Below are 16,288 nucleotides of genomic sequence, written 5' to 3'. Positions count from 1 at the left end.
TCAGTATCCAAAATGACAAACTCCAGCATTTTTTCTTAACCCAGTCCTGCATGATTGCAATTCCTGAGGTAAACAGTGTCCACTACCAACAGCCCTGCATGTAAACTAAATCCCCTGAGAATAATTCAGATATTTATACTCCCCATACAATACAATGGAATTCATAACTGTAATCAGGTACTATAGATTTCATTTAAAAAATGGAAATGAGCCCTTATAATACTTCTACATCTGTATATGTAATTTTAGCCCACCAATAGGGCCTCTCAATATCCTTTGACTTGTAAAGTATGGTTTAAGGCAATTTTTTAAATAATTTTCTGCATTCAGATAAAAGTTCTTGGTTAATCTGTAAGGACTGAACCCTGACTAGCACCAAAAATAAAATCAAGTTTCAATAATTTCCAAAAGCAGCACAGAATCTATACCCTGAAAAGAACGCCAATTCTGTCAACTACAGCGCTTATCACCTTCCCTGTGGAAAATGTTTAAGCTAAATGTTGTCAGTGTACAGGCGCCCATGCAGTTTTGTTCTGAATACACCTTATGATTTGTGCCAATCAGGTGTCTACTATAATAGTTTGTTGTTTTCAGTGAAATCAGTCTGAAGACTCCACATTATAAAAATGTCAATGAATATCAAAGTAGCATTTTAGAGATGGCACTATAAGAGCTCTTACTATTTTTCTACCCCAAGAATAAAAATCGACATTTAATAAGACACTCAGAGCCCATACAAGTAAGGCTTGGCCCTTTCATAGCTCATCTTGTAATTGCACAACTGAAGGCCACATGGAGGTTAAACAATGCCATCTTTTAAAAGGTACTTTCTGGTATTTCTCATAAAGCCTGTCTCTTCATGTTTATTCCACATTCGTCACGTAATAAACTCTTGGTTTACTTACAGCAGAATTAAAAGAATTATTCCCTCCCACACACCTTTTAATTAAATCTTCTAGGAGAAACCAAACTGTCTAAGTAAAGAAAAAGTACGTCGTTACCAAGTTTCAACATTCAAATTTAGGTAGTAATTCAGATACTTAAACCTAATTATAAATGGTTATCTGAAAAATAGCTAGCTCCACCCCCGAAAACAATCAAACTTTATAGGAATTATAGTTTTTTCTGGTTTTGGTGTTCTTTTAAATTTTTTTTTTTTTAAAACATGAATGAATTTTCCTATAAATCCACATAATTCCAGCCTGAAGGAAATTTCATTAATGTGCCATGGTAAAGAACAGAGCAGGGAATTCCCTGGCAGTCCAGTGGTCAGGACTCAGTGCTTTCACTGCGGGGGCCTGGGCTCAGTCTCTGGTTGGGGTACTAAGATCCTGGAAGCCATGTGGTGCAGCCAAACAAAGAACAGAGCGTACGGCTATAAAGACCTGATTTTTTTTTAGAAGAATTTATAGGGAACTAAAAAACCCTTTCATTTCTCAAAACTTTAGGGGCCTTTAAAATCTTCCTAAAAACAACACATTTTCTTTCAAGTCAAATCTGGTAAGCTAGATGACAGAGTTAGCTTTTATTCACAAATGCAGTAAAACACAAGGGGCTAAAGGTTTTGCAGAAACTCACATTTCCACAAAGTACAAATATTAGTGATGAATTCTGGTAACATTAGGAGGATAAATAAGTTATTTAATGCATACAAGTTTATAAAAAATGCCCCACATGGAAATGTCATCTCTTCATTGCGGGAGAAGTGTGCAGGTTTTCAGTGTTAGTGCTCCTCCCCTGCTCCTTCTGTAGGTGGTCCTCTGCAATGAACAGAAGCAAAGGTCAGTACTCATCCCAAGTAAAAATGGGCAGCAGGCAGACTTATCTACATACATTATAGGATGTTATATATTTAATATTGTGTGAGTTCTTTAGATGGCTTAGGACAATAAAAGGGTTTTTTATTAAAAACCCTATTGAAGAAATCAGAAATGTTTAGTACTAGGGACTCACTCCAATTTTTCACAAGTGTTTCCTGACTATTTTTTTGTAAGTGAATAGAGTACACCCTGGAGTAAACCCATGGGTAAGTACTTACAAACTTACACTGTATGTAAGGAATGGAATTCACAAGAAAGGACTGTGTATTCAATTAGTATTTTGAGGGATGCCAAAGCTCAACTAAAAAGAAAAACAACAAAAAACAAAAAACTTTTCTTCAAATAGAAATCCTCCCAGCAGCACCCTCTTGCGGCAAGAAGAAAACTAGCATGGTTTACAACTTCCTACCAAAATCAGAAAACCCCCCGAGAAATTGTAGAAAATGTTCTTCAGCCCAAAACAAGAAAGTTCCATGCAGGTTCAGAGGAGCCCAGAGCCTCTGTGACCACACACTGTGCTCCAGAATAGTAAAGAAAGGGCCCTAGCTATGTCTGCTCCATTTCTTTTGTCCTGGGGCAGAGGGGAGCAGGCAGAAGCATTCTCGATTAAAAGAACCTAAAGAGACTTAACATCCAATGCGACAAAAATGCAACGCACAGGGACTTCCCTGGTGGTCCAGTGGTTAAGAATCCACCTTCCAATGCTGGGGACATGGGTTTGATCCCTGGTCAGGGAACTAAGATCCCAACCAGGGAACTAAGATCCCACATGCCATGGGGCAACTAAGCCTGCGTGCCACAACTAGAGAGCCCACGCACCACAATGAAGACCCAGCGCAGCCAAAAAAAAAAAAAAAAAAAAAATGTGATGCACAAACTAAATTCCTAAGAAAACATGAACCCCCCCAACCCTAACCCCCAATTCCCCAAACACTCTTTACAAATAAAAAACAAAACCTTTTTAATGACCATTTTGATAACAGGAGACAAAAAAATACAAATTTAGACAAGTTGTTAGAAATATGCAATTGTAGCACCAAAAATGCACACTAGATTTGCTAATTCTGAGGACAAGTTGCTGTACACACAGTCTTGCTAGTCCAGAGCAGCCCCTCATCCTCAGAGGCAGTGCAGAGTGCTAACACTACCACAGGTCTGGAAAATTCATCCCCCTCAGTGTTAGGCAACTTTGCTGGAAGAACAAGATCAACAATATCCTTAAGGCAAAACCATTTTAGGTTTTCTAGAGAACTGTTATAAAAGAGTTAAGTATGTCACTCATGTACTTCATAGATGTGCAATAATGTTGAGCTGATAATGATTTTCTCTATTATAAAATATCTGGGCTTTTATTTATAGCAAAAACTACCTTGCTTTCAATATTACAAGCACTAATATCAGCAGCATTAATGAACTGGCTACCATTTCAAAGGTGAGTGTGCCTGTTATATAAACCCTCTTCATTTTTTTTTTGTACTCTGAAAGCTTTAATAAAAGAAGTGCTTTCATGATGGCAGGCTTTGGACTTATCTTCAAATAAAAGAGAATTTAATTTTAGTGTTTTATATTTCAGCTGGATGACTTTGTGTAGATAGAAGGTATATAATCTGAAGAATAATTATTTTAATACCTTTATAACGTCTCGATGTTGTCAAATAAAACTTATGTATCTTTCACACAATAAGTTGGAGTTGAGAAAGTAAATGGAATGCCTAAATGCCTAAATGTGTTACTGAAACATAATGCAATTTGGGGCTAACAATTCTTCACAATTCATTGCACGAGGTTCCTGTTGTGTCAGTAACATTTTTGATGATCAAGAAAAATAATTTGCAATATCACTGTTCTCCTATTAGTGCACTCATTCTCCTTTCTGAGTCTTCCACAGAATAGGTACCCAAAGCTTTGTTGACTTGAACTCGAATCTTTGATGTCTCTGGCACTTTATACAGACAGGAGCCAAGGTAACCCAAGGACTCTTGCATCCTCTCTAGCACACCCTGCCCCCACCCACCCAACTGGAACTAAAAATACCAACGTCATGGGTTTGCTGTGTTAACATGTGTTAATGTGTACAATATCCACTGGTGACAATTAAAGAGAAACTGGCATTATCATATATTCTTGGCAAGCATGTAAAGTGGTAAAGCCTTTTTGGAGGGGAATTAAACAATATCTACTACATTTTTTAATATGCATATATTTTGAACCAGCAATTCTACTTCTAGGCATCCACATAAGAAAAATACTAATGCTACCCTGCAATACTGTAAAAGCAAAAAATTTAAAACATACAAAAGTAGGACTTCCCTGGTGGTGCTGTGGTTAACAATCCACATGCCAACGCAGGGGACACGGGTTCAATCCCTGGTCCGGGAAGATCCCACATGCCACGGAGCAACTAAGCCTGTGCTCCACAATCACTGAAGCCTGAGAGCTCTAGGGCCTGCGTGCTGCAACTACTGAGCCCACGTGCTGCAATTACTGAAGCCCACACGCCTATAGCCCGTGCTCTGCAACGAGAAACCACCACAGTGAGAAGCCCGCACACCACAACTAAGAGTAGCCCCCGCTCACCACAACTAGAGAAAGCCCATGCGCATCAACGAAGACCCAATGCAGCCAAAAAAAAAAGAAAAAAAAAATACAAAAGTAGATCAGTAAAGAGTGATTAGCAATAGTACTATGGAATACTACAGAAAGAACGAGGTAGAAGCAGATCTACATAAATTGATAAAACAAGTGAAAAAAGCAAACTGTAGGATAATATGTACAGGAACAGTGCATATAAATTTAAATATGTAGAAATGACTCCTGAAGGACACCCACCAAGCTGCTAACAGCACTACCTTCTGTGGAGGGGAGGGAAATCAAGGCATTAGGGAGAGGCAAGGAGGGAGGAGGTTAGAGGGAATTTCACATTATACTACTGATGTTTAGACATTTACTCTTGTACCGTGTGTTTTGTTTTGTTTTTTAAGTTCTTGCCAAATAGTAGGCAATAATGACAGTTCCTTACCAATACTTGAAAAAGGAACTAAGAAAACTTCTCCATATTCTTTAAGTGGAAAGTGTACAGGAATGGCAATCAAGGGTGTTGATTCTGCTAAAAATGATCAGCTACAGGCTTTAGATGAGTCAATGAACCTCTCAGTCTTGGTTTTCTCAACTAAAATAAGAAGACGGGAATGATTTCTTTTCCAATGTTCCATGGACTTAGAATTCTAAGATATATAGAAGGATAACTCCTAGTAAAGTCAGAACTAACCTTCAAGAGATCACCCTGATTCACAAATATTTTGCTTTCAGATCTTAAGAGACAGAGTAAGTATTTAACATGATCAATATATTTTTTTAAATATTCGCAATTATCTCAAAAGGCAATTAAATACTTTCTTTTTTTAAAATTTATTTTTTATTTATTTGTTTTTGGCTGTGTTGGGTCCTCGTTGCTGTTCACGGGCTTTCTCTAGTTGCAGCGAGCAGGGGCTGCTCTTCATTGAGGTGCACAGGCTTCTCACTGTGGTGGCTTCTCTTGTTGCAGAGCACGGGCTCTAGGCACGCAGGCTTCAGTAGTTGTGACACGTGGGCTCAGTATTTGTGGCTCGCAAGCTCTAGAGTGCAGGCTCAGTAGTTGTGCTGCATGGGCTTAATTGCTCTGCGGCATGTGGGATCTTCCCGGACCAGGGCTCGAACCTGTGTCCCCTGCATTGGCAGGTGGATTCTTAACCACTGCGCCACCAGGGAAGCCCAACATGATCAATATTGCTCATGGCAGTTCAGGAAAACTGCAAAAGACAATTTGCACTTTAGATGTTTCTTGAAAGTTTACTTCAACAGTCAAGATTTATATTTGTTCTGGGAATTCCCTGGCAGTCCAGTGGTTAGGACTCCACGCTTTCACTGCCAAGGGTGCAGGTTCAAAAAAAAAAGATTTATATTTGTTCTGATAATCAGCTGCCTGAGCCCCACCTATGACTATCCTTAAAAAGAGAGACCAACTCTCAACCACAGTTGGAAACACTGAGCTATAAATCATTCAATTTAGATTATCAAACTGAGGTTCTACTGCTGATATAATCAAAACAACTGAAACCTCATTGGAAGAGTGAGCATTCTTAAAAGAAATATGAGCTGTTCTCCTAAGAATTTATTTATAGATAACTACAACACTACCACAAAGAGTATTCCCCCCACCCCCTCAAAAAAAAGGAATCCTGCAAATGCAAAGGACAACACATAGACCTCTGACTGCTCTATCTATATTCAGCAATCTTGCCTTTTTTCAGTCTTAGAGGGGAAAAAATTGATAATGTGATAAAAAGCTCCTTCTTCAGTACGCTAAGGATCTAAGCTACTCCAAAGAGTACAAAATCTATGTGAAAATCAAGTTTTTCAACACTTCTTTATAGAAATTATATCTAAGAATTTTGTCTAGTCATCTCCCCACACCTCACAAGATTCTCCTTCTGAAAAGCATTGTTTTTTTGAGGATAAATAACACGGGCTAACTATATTGGATATAAATGGAATTAAACTTTGACTCAAAATCTTAGGAAAAACTGTTCCAAAGATAAAAACAGATAGGAAGAAAACATACTTGCTGATAGCTAAATGATAAGTCTCAGAAAACTCATACCCATTTGCTTTCTTCCATTAGGTTGTCTGCCAAGATTTGGGTTTGTAGGCTGAAGTGAAGACCCTTTCAGAAATGTATTTTGGATGTCATCCTTAGTTCCATGCAAGAAATGAGCTAAAATTCCATATAAAAGAGGTCTATAGCAGGAAGAAAATCAAAATCAATTCAATTTGAATAAATAGGAAAAGCTTAAAAATATCTACTCTTTAAAAGGTAGCCTCTGACACGAAAATAGCCAAGTAATTCACCAGACTTAAAAGAAAAAAGATGCATTATTTATTATCCAAATTGCAAACTTGTTCATGCCTTTTCAAATTTAAGTGTACCATTTAACTCTAAAGACAATTTTAAAATCCAGAGAAAACACTAACAAGTTAAACCTCACCTAAGATGAAATACAATTTCAATCAATGCACAGGAATCAGCTTTTTTTTTTTAAACTCCGAAGTCCAGTATAAGATTTCCCACTACCTAACATGGTCTGATACAAAACAACTATTCAATATATATTTATTGGATTAATAAATCCTTGCCTGGGTTCAAATCCTGGCCCTGCCACTTGACCTCAGCAAGATTCTTAACGTCCCCAGCCTCATAAATGTTTCTTCCTCTATAAATGAGGATAAGCATAGTCTCTACCTCATAGGGCAGTTATGGACAAAATGAGTTAATAAATATCAAGTGCTTAGAACCATACCTGGCACATATTAAATGGTATATAAATGCAAGCTATACAGGAGTCGGGCAAGAACTAGTATTTTTAAAGCTACTTTACAGTTTACAAAACACTCTTCTCTCTCTTCATTTTATCTTTACCTTGTGATATCATCATCTCCAATTTATAAATGAGAAAACCACAGCTCACTGAGGATTTGCTAGAGATTGCTTAGATAGTCAACAAACTTTACACTTGAACCCCAAGTCCCATATTCTTTTCCTTACAGCATGCTGCCTGGAGATTTGCATTAGTGCCCTTGCACCAATGGAGGCTGCTCTGATGACAATAAAGAGTGGTTTTCCCTTGTTTCCAATATCACAGTTGAAAATATCAATTTAATGGATTGTCTTTTTGAGATAATCTATCTACTTATTAGCAGGTGTGATGGTTCAAAGTATGACATCCTTTCCCTTCAAAAGGTGGAGTCTAACTGCTCTCCTCTTGAGTGTGAGCTGAACTCACTTCTCAGGAACTGAGTAAGGCATTAAGTGACAGCACTTGCAACTTTAGAGTCTAGGTCATAAACGGCATTGCGGCCTCCTCCTTGCCTTCTCTCTTGGTCATTCTCCCTAGGGTAAGTCAGTTGCCGTGTCATGAGGACACTCAAGCTGTCCCGTGGAAAGGTTCATGTAGTGAAGAACTGAGGCCTCCGACAAGCAGCCATGTGAATGTGCCACATGGAAATGGATCCTCCAGCTCCAGCCAAGCCTTCAGATGACTGTATCTCCGGTCAACATCTTAACTGCAATCTCATGAGTGAGACCAGCCACAGAAGCCACGCCCAGATTCCTCTCTACTGATAATAAATGTCTGTTGTTTTAAACCACCAACTTCTGGGGTAATCTGTTATACAGCAATAAATAACCAACTACACACAAAAGCAATTTTTCCATACCACAAAGAAACCAAGAGAGTGAGTTTCTCTATTTAATAAGATGCCTCAGCTCTTATAAAAGCTTCATACAGGAATATAAAATAGGTCTCTTCGTCTACTTTAAACCATTGTTTCCCAAAGTGTTAACTGGTCAAAGAAGATTTTTAAATTAAAAAAATTCTGTTTTCCAAATTTACAATAAAATTTACTTAAGATTTAAAATTTTTAAGACATATTAGAAAATATAAAACTACCACATTTAACCTGCAGCTTCATGAATATTAAGATTTCTTTTTTCAAAAATCCTACTTAATGTTTTTAAAGTACAGCTTCACAATGCCTTATTTGCAATTCTGAAAAACAAAAACTCTGAAAACTAATTTTCTTCATAAATTTGGCACAAACTCATTTGGTGGCATGGCTTGACCTAATATAAGGTTATTATACACTTTATCTACTTTTTGTGAAAATTCTTAAGTTTCACTGAAAAATATTAATGTGACTATTAATGCTACTTCAGACTTCCACTGGAGCCTACACCATATATGGACCACATTACTTTTTGAAATCTGAAAACTTTTCAATGGAAATGCTTTAAAGCAACATTTGCTTTCAGAAAGCAAACTATTGGCAGCGTGACGTGAGTTAGAAAAGAAAGTGACTGGAGAGAAACGGGACAGACGCCTCCTGAACTGCACGGCACAGGTCGTGAGGACAGACAGGCGCTACTGCACAGGCCAAATTGATGAGACTCGCAAAATGACTGGTGGAGAAGTAAGGAGCCGGAAGTGCAAGTGAGCTCTCAGGTGAAGACCTGAATGGCTGTATGAGGAAGCTATGAGGGGGGCTTGAAGAGATGAAAATAATGGACTTGATTTTTGGACACACAGAGTTTGAGATGCCAGCAGAAATGTGGGCCCGTAATTCATGAGCGCTGTAAGATTTAAAGCAGAGTCACCAGCATGGAGACATCATTAAAGACTCAAGACTACATAGAAAAGTGGGCAGGGGGACAAGAGGAAAAGAAAGTTAAGGACAAAACTTGGGGGAGAGTGCCCACAATTTAAAGGAACCTTAAAGGAGCCAATGAAGAAACTGTGACGACCATTAGGGAGACAGAAAAACCAAGACAGTAAAGGGTCATAAAAGACAAATGACAAGAAGTGTTTTAAGGAAGAGTTGTCAATATTACAAAACACTGCAGAAACTCAAGTAAAGCTGAGCTTCTCAAATTGGAAATAGATATATATCCACTCTTAGTGCTAGGGGCCTGGTACAAAGTACAGGTGGCATATGATCCCAGAACACTAATTTTACACAAAGATTTGAGGGAGAGTTCAATTTAATTGGCATGTCATTTAAAACATTTTAATGGTAAAAATAATTATATCATGAAGTAGAATGAAAAAATTCAATAAACCTTTTAGAAAGAGAAAACATGAGACTTCAAAGAAATTTCTTACTAGGGGAAAGGTGCTTTGATCTATGTTCCCAGGCCTCCTAGGTACAATTTTTTCTGCCATTCAGGGATCCTCTAGAAAAAGTTTAAGAAACACTAAAGTAGGGAAAAAACTAAGAAACTACTAGAAAGTGGTCACTCTTTTTCAAGAGCATAGTTTCAGTACAAATGGTGAGGGGAGAACTTAAAATGCAGAGAAGGCAAAAGAGGGGGTAATAACAAAATGAAAACAGGGGGTTGATCTTCACTAAGTTCAGTGATAAAAAGGAGTTAAGAGGTTTTTTTGGAGAGGAGAGATTTGAGTACATTCCCAAGTTGAAGTGAAGGAAGCAGTGAGGAGGAAGAGTTAAATGTGAGGAAGAAAACAATTGATAGAGCAAAGCCTCAGGTAAAAAACAAAAGGATGGATGAAGAAGCCAAGAGACGTGACCCTTAGGATAAAGCAGGGGTGCTCAGTCCTCTGAAACCACAGGCATTTAGCACCTACACACAGCTGCACACCGTAGACGTGTGCTAGATACACACTGGGCCCAAATAAATACCTCCTGAATTAAAATGAAATAAAACCACTGCTATGCAATTATGACTCCAATACAACAGTATCTGAAAACTTATTTTTTAAAAAACTTCTTACATTGTATTATCCTTTGATTCTTCAAATGCATTTAGTTCACGGATGAGAAACTGTCTGTCCAATGGAACTACGGGTTGACCAGATTCTGGGGGGAAAATCATAAAACACTGAGTCTTTATTAATGTAAAAAGTAAATAGGATTTTGATAAAAACCACACTTACGAGGTATACACATTTTTCAGATTTTAGAAGAATGATGGCACACGCCAAGGCAGATGCAACTGTATGTGATTTTATGACTTTCAGAATAGCTACTTTGTTAAATGCATATTTTAATACAGTTTAACATAAATTTATTTTTTAAATCCCCCAATTTTGAGTTGGGAAAATATTGTTTCTATATACTAGACTTCAGAAGTCCTATTTTCTAAGAAGCCTGTAAATTAAATACATGACAGTGCTGATATCCATTTGGCGGCAATAAATCTAAAAGTACAATAAACACTAATATGAAGTGCTGGCAAGGACACAGGGCAACTGGAACCCTCATACTCTGCCGGAAGGAGTACAAAATGTTGCATCCACTTATAAAGGTAAGCATACACTTACCACACACAACCCAGCAATCCCACTCTTAGCTCTTTACCCAAGAGACATGAAAACAACGTTCGGCCAAACTTGTAAATGAATGTTTTATAGCAGCTTGACTCATAATTGCCAAAAACTAGAAGCAACCCAAATGTCTATCAACTGATAATAGATAAATCAATACAACCATACAATGGAATGCTATTCGGAGGGGAAAAACAACAGCATGGTCTCAAATGTGTTATGCTGAGTGAAAGGAAAAAGATACAAAATGCTACATCCTGCATGGTTTCACTTATATGATGTTCTGGAAAAGGCAAATGATAGGTACAGAAAACAACAGATCAGAGGTTGCTAGGGGTTTGAGGGTAGGAGAAGAGGTTGTCTACAAAGGGACACAGGGAATTTTCTGAGGTGATGGAAACGTTCTATATCGTGATTGTGATTGTGGTGGTAGTTACACAACTGTATGAATTTGGTAAAATCCATAGAACTATATACTAAAAATGGTAAAGAATCTTATATGTTAATTTTACCTCATTTTTTGTTTTAAAAAGCCAAGACACTGTAGAAACTTGACTATGTCATTATATTCCATTCTAGGTAAGCACAAGTCCAAGACATCTAATTGATGATATTTTCATATTCTTCTTTTCTGATTATTAATGTATTATATAGCCATCTATAACAAACTGAAGAAAGTGAAGATACTGATATTGAAGATCCTTAAACCAATAAAGATCATCAGTCTTTATTCAGTTAAGGTATTAACATTCAGTTAACATTAAATAAAAGATCTAGAATATTAACAAAAGATCTATCGAATGGAAAATTCCAGCATCACAAATAAGGAATCCATTCTCTCTTCCAAAATCCACTTCATGATCTCTTTTCTTTGATGAGGCATGTCTCCAAGGCACCAAACACTCTTAAAGCACAGATTATACCTTGAACAAGGGAATCAAGTTATGTACATGCAAGGTGTTTTTGATCATCCTCCCAACCTCATCTCCCCCAGCCCAGAAGCAATGCTGATCCTGACTATTGTGCATATTCTTCCAGTTCTTTTGCTTTCTTAAGAAATAAAATTTAACAGATAAAATAAATTTCTTTTTAACTGTTGACTCCCTCCCCCCAATACCATTTCTCTCCCTCCCATCACTAGAATGAGTTTGGAGTTTACCTTCCTAATCCTTTTCTTTTCTTTTTTTTAATTGAAGTATAGTTGACCTCTTTTTTCTTTTTTTATTTAAGTATAGTTGGTTCACAATATTATATTATATTAGTTTCAGGTGTACAACACAGTTATTTGAAATTTCTATAGATTACCTAATCCTTTTTAGATATCATGCTTTCACATACATTTGTATACAGTGCCTGATCAATACATGGTAGCAATATTTTGAGGCTTTATCTCCCAATGTTTTATATTTTTTAATAAAGAATATATATTAAATGTGTGTGTGTATATTTTTAAAGCATATACATAGAAAAAAGATGGACAGCACATAGGGTAAAATGTAAAGAATTGTTTATTCTCAATACCAGTAAACAAGTATTTATTGTCAGTGCCAGGAATTATGGATGATTTTTCAAAGTATGTACCTAGTTTAAGTGTTTATTGAGTTATTTTCCCCTATAATACAATAAACCTCACAAGCACTTGTTCAAGCTATGGAAAGAGCCCATGGGAGGTTTTATGTTCCAGGCATGTCCCAGATGATACTGTTTGGTAATGGAATTAGATTTCTAGGCTAAACACTTTCTGAGAATTGGGAGAAGGGAAGAGGCAGATTTCATATCAGGTAACTAACAATAAATAACCTCTTACCTGCTATGAGGACAGATGCTGTATACTTATATTTGTTGAATTCCAAATACTCCCGAATTAATTCATTAATTAGAAGGTTTTCATGAGACAATAATGGTCGAGGTTCACTTTCATCATCAAGAGCATTGAAAACTTCAGCTCGAATCCTTGCTTTTAAATGCCCTAATACTCCTCTTTTTTCCAAGGTGTCCTTTAAAACTGTTAAATATAAAATATTAATGCTTCAGTTACAGAAGGAATTTTGTCATTCTTAGCCAAACTCTGAAGAAAAATGCTTAAAAGGTAAATGGCATAACATGCACTTTCAACCTATACTCTATGACAAACTGAACAATCATCACATTAGCTACCACAAGCCACATTTGTAATAAAAAATAAAGTTCCTGAGTTGTGATGATTTACTATTTTAATATATTTAAGCAAATGCAAATTTATCCTTCCAACATCATCACTGTCAGAGGCTACAGACTGATACACATTCTTTAGTGAAGAACAAAAGGGGGAGAGAAATATACTTAGCTTACTGGGATCTGAACTTATCTCCCAGTGTCTCATATCTTTTCAAGAATGGTTGTCACTGCAGACAGGTTCTGTATGTCACTAAAACCCTCTGGTCCAGAAAGTAGATGATTAAAGATAACAAGTACACTCCAAAAAGGAAGGACTATGTCGTGCCCTTTGTATAAAAACTGATACCCAGAACCCTTGGGAAATGGCCCATTCTGAACAAAACGGTGGGCTTTTGTTCTGGGGGGTTTGTTTTTTAAAGGTAATTATGAGTTAATTCCTTAAAACAGTAAGATTTTGAAATTGTAAGCCTACTTAGAAATCTAACATGTAACTTTATCAATGTCATCTCAAGGAATCAGGGATATATATGCTGAACGTAATCTAACTTCTTGATAAGCAAGGGTCATTATTACAAATATCAGTAGTTATGATAATGAGATTTAGCTATAAATACTAATATGGATAGGGCTGAATTGGCATCATCCCTTGCAGTGGTCTGGAACCTTTTTTTTTTTTCTCTCACATTGTCCTTAATAGCTAAATAACAACTCCAGAGAATTAACACATTTCACCCATAGTGCCTAGAATAGAGAGCTGCCTAGAGGCATTATAATACTGTGCTGTATACTATTGGTGTAATAAATATAGTTTAATACTGTATTATGCTATAAATAAGTACACCCCAATAATGACAATTCAGAAAGGGAGCCCAGGGACTTCCCTGGCGGCGCAGTGGTTAAGAATCCGCCTGCCAACACGTGGGACACGGGTTCGAGTCCTGGTCCGGGAAGATCCCACAGGCCACGGCGCAACTAAGCCCATGTGCCACAACTACTGAGCCTGCACTCTAGAGTCCGCAAGCCACAAGTACTGAAGCCCATGCGCCTAGAGCCCATGCTCCGCAACAAGAGAAGCCACCGCAATGAGAAGTCCCCGCACTGCAACGAAGAGTAGCCCCCGCTCGCAGCAACTAGAGAAAGCCCGCGTGCCGCAACGAAGACCCAATGCAGCCAAAAATAAAATAAAATAAAAGGAGCCCAGGGAGTGTATCCAAGTAGGCATGGACGTGAAATTTTTTTAAGCTTTGATAAACAACAAAAACCTGAGTCAGGTTTTGTTGATTAAAGAGATACAATCTGGACTAGACTTTAACCTTTCTTGGCCCTTATATTTAGATTCATCCCCTCAACCTTTTTTGCAGGTGTGTTAAGAGTAGTTATCACCCAGTCAGACTGTGCAACAGGCCCATAAAAGGCAGGTACAGCTTTATTATGTTGGGATCATAACTGAACCCCTGTTCTCCAATTCCATCTTTAGAAATTAGACGGAGAGATTTTTTCCCCCCAATTACTCTGTATTTGCACACAGCACAGCCTTGAACTCAGCAAAGAAATGAGAATTAATGAAGCTGGAGTTAGGAAACCCAGCATGCCTCATCACTACCTCAGCGGTAGATCACTAACTCCTGCCTCACTTGTCTTCTCCAACATGAGTTCTATGTCTCAGAGGTAGAACCAAGTAAGGTGGAAAAATGTGAGGGGAAAGTGCTTTAAAAAGGTGAAAGCCCATATAAGATCATTGATTGGCAAGCATTTTCAATGGGTTTCTCTTGAACACTAAGTATATTCAGAGCTGACAAATGCAGGAAAAGCATAAAGGGCTCCCTACATCTGTGTAGGCCATCCCTTGTCTAGAGAGTTCTAGGGTTCTATTATCATGGTTATTAAAACACTGTACCATGACAATTTCTTTGGAAAGAGCTTCTTAACCTGGTTTATATTCCAAAGTATCTTTAAATCCTCAGAAGTTGCATGCAGTAGTACAGGTGATATGTGTTTCCTGGGGAGAGAGTTCACCAATTCATGTCAAGTCTGTCCTTGTGGATAGAGGTATGCTTTTTTAATGATTGTTCATCAGTCCTGGGCCGCAAATATACATTTAGATCAATAATTCCTGAATCATATTCTCAAATCATACTCTCCCCACCAAATCTCTAAGAATCACTGATTTAGAGCCTAAATTCCCTGAAAAATGGAACTGGTTTTACTAGGCAGGCAGCAGTATCACTCAGTAACTAAGACCTGCAGGCCTGGTGCAGCATCTCTAGGTTCTCACTCTGCCTCTTTATAGCTAAATTACTTTAGTCGATCTATTTCACCTCTCAGCGCCTCAATTTCCTAATCTACGAAATGGGCATAAGGTTCATACACAGAATAAATTAGATAACACAGGGGCTGGGCTGTGCCTGACACATAAAGCTCTATGACTAATAACTATAATTACTATTACTTGTTTGGACATTTGCGTCAAAACTAACGGTGTACAAATGTTCTCAGCTTAAGGGCTCGAACCTTTGTGGAACTTTTCCTAAAACACAGGAGAATGGCCAAGCCAGACACCGTTCTACCTCCACTTTTTCCCCATGGAAAATCGCGACCCACCTCGCAGGTGGTTGTAAGGACGCAATGAGATAAGCAAACAAATGGTTTAGGATTGTGCGGAACACCAACAATAGTGGTTTAGACATTGGAATCATCAGCCCGGAGGAAAAGGCCCGGCCCACGGCCTCGCCCCCGTCGAGGTCCAGAAGGATGCGCCAGAGCCCCAAGGTGCAGAACTATAGACCTCTCAGGTACCTGGGGGTCCTGGGACTCCTCCTCCAGCTCAAAGCCGGTTTAAACATTGTCCCTATGCAACCACATCCCCTCAGGGCCCCCGCGCGGCGGCCGCCACGCCCTCTGGACGCTCCGCAGGCCCTGACGCCACAGAACGAAAAGGCTGACTAGTGTTCCGCGCACCCTCATTTCGTCCCATCCTTTTCACAGGCTGAAGGCCTACAAAGTTCAGCCAGCAAGCTTCCCATTCGCACTCACCCGCCTTCAGCTCAGCAACAGTCGCCATTTTTCAACGGCCCACACGGGCACGCCTAGGCCGTGCGCACGCGCAGCTCCGCCCCGCCCCGCGGCGTGGCCTGTAGCCAACAGGCTCGCCGCTCTCGCCGCGCCTAGTCCCGCCCCTCTTCGTTTACGTTCTCCGTGGTTGGATGGGGTGACGGTCCAGAGAGACCCCACCAATCAGCGAGTGCACTAGGCGGGCCCTGCTGAGGGAGGAGGGAGGGTAAGCCCGGGCTGAGGCAGGTTGGAACCCCACCAGGAGTCTTGCTGGCACCGTAGGGCTTAACTTTAGCCTTCATAATTTGCCCACTGCTCACCTCAGCAGCCTCAAGTACTAATTGTTAATAGTTACCAGGTATTAAACTTGAGAATGCATCAGAA

The 16,288-nt window shown here is 38.8% G+C and overlaps 1 protein-coding gene across 3 annotated transcripts; it reads right to left on the bottom strand.

Moving 5' to 3' along the window:
• Positions 1-551: 551 nt before the first annotated feature.
• Positions 552-15,977, bottom strand: CEP20 (centrosomal protein 20). 3 transcript variants are annotated; one of them, XM_082856946.1, is made up of 5 exons: positions 15,887-15,977; positions 12,504-12,701; positions 10,145-10,229; positions 6,460-6,596; positions 552-1,760 (listed from the first exon to the last, which is right to left on the bottom strand). In XM_082856946.1, the coding sequence occupies exons 1-5, from the start codon at positions 15,912-15,914 to the stop codon at positions 1,684-1,686; spliced, it is 525 nt and encodes a 174-aa protein (XP_082713072.1). In that variant the 5' UTR covers positions 15,915-15,977; the 3' UTR covers positions 552-1,683. The 3 variants fall into 3 exon arrangements, with proteins under 3 accessions (XP_082713072.1, XP_082713074.1, XP_082713073.1); XM_082856947.1 differs by lacking the exon at positions 552-1,760 and adding an exon at positions 5,267-5,608; XM_082856948.1 differs by lacking the exon at positions 6,460-6,596.
• Positions 15,978-16,288: the final 311 nt, after the last annotated feature.

The sequence above is a fragment of the Leucopleurus acutus genome, assembly GCF_964270905.1.
Source record: "Leucopleurus acutus genome assembly, chromosome: 16".
Classification (NCBI taxonomy): domain Eukaryota; kingdom Metazoa; phylum Chordata; class Mammalia; order Artiodactyla; family Delphinidae; genus Leucopleurus; species Leucopleurus acutus.
The sequence above is the reverse complement of the archived record's forward strand: the minus strand, read 5'-3'. Positions and strand labels throughout refer to the sequence as shown.

What these genes read in the sequence shown, in the direction of transcription:
- CEP20 (XM_082856946.1), bottom strand. Translation starts at nt 15,914, where the DNA reads ATGGCGACTGTTGCTGAGCTGAAGGCGG. An exon ending in TGTTGCTGAGCTGAAGGCGG is followed by an intron (nt 12,702 to 15,886) that starts GTGAGTGCGAAT and finishes TATATTTAACAG; the next exon opens with TTTTAAAGGACACCTTGGAA. An exon ending in GAATCAAAGGATAATACAAT is followed by an intron (nt 6,597 to 10,144) that starts GTAAGAAGTTTT and finishes TTCCTGCTATAG; the next exon opens with ACCTCTTTTATATGGAATTT.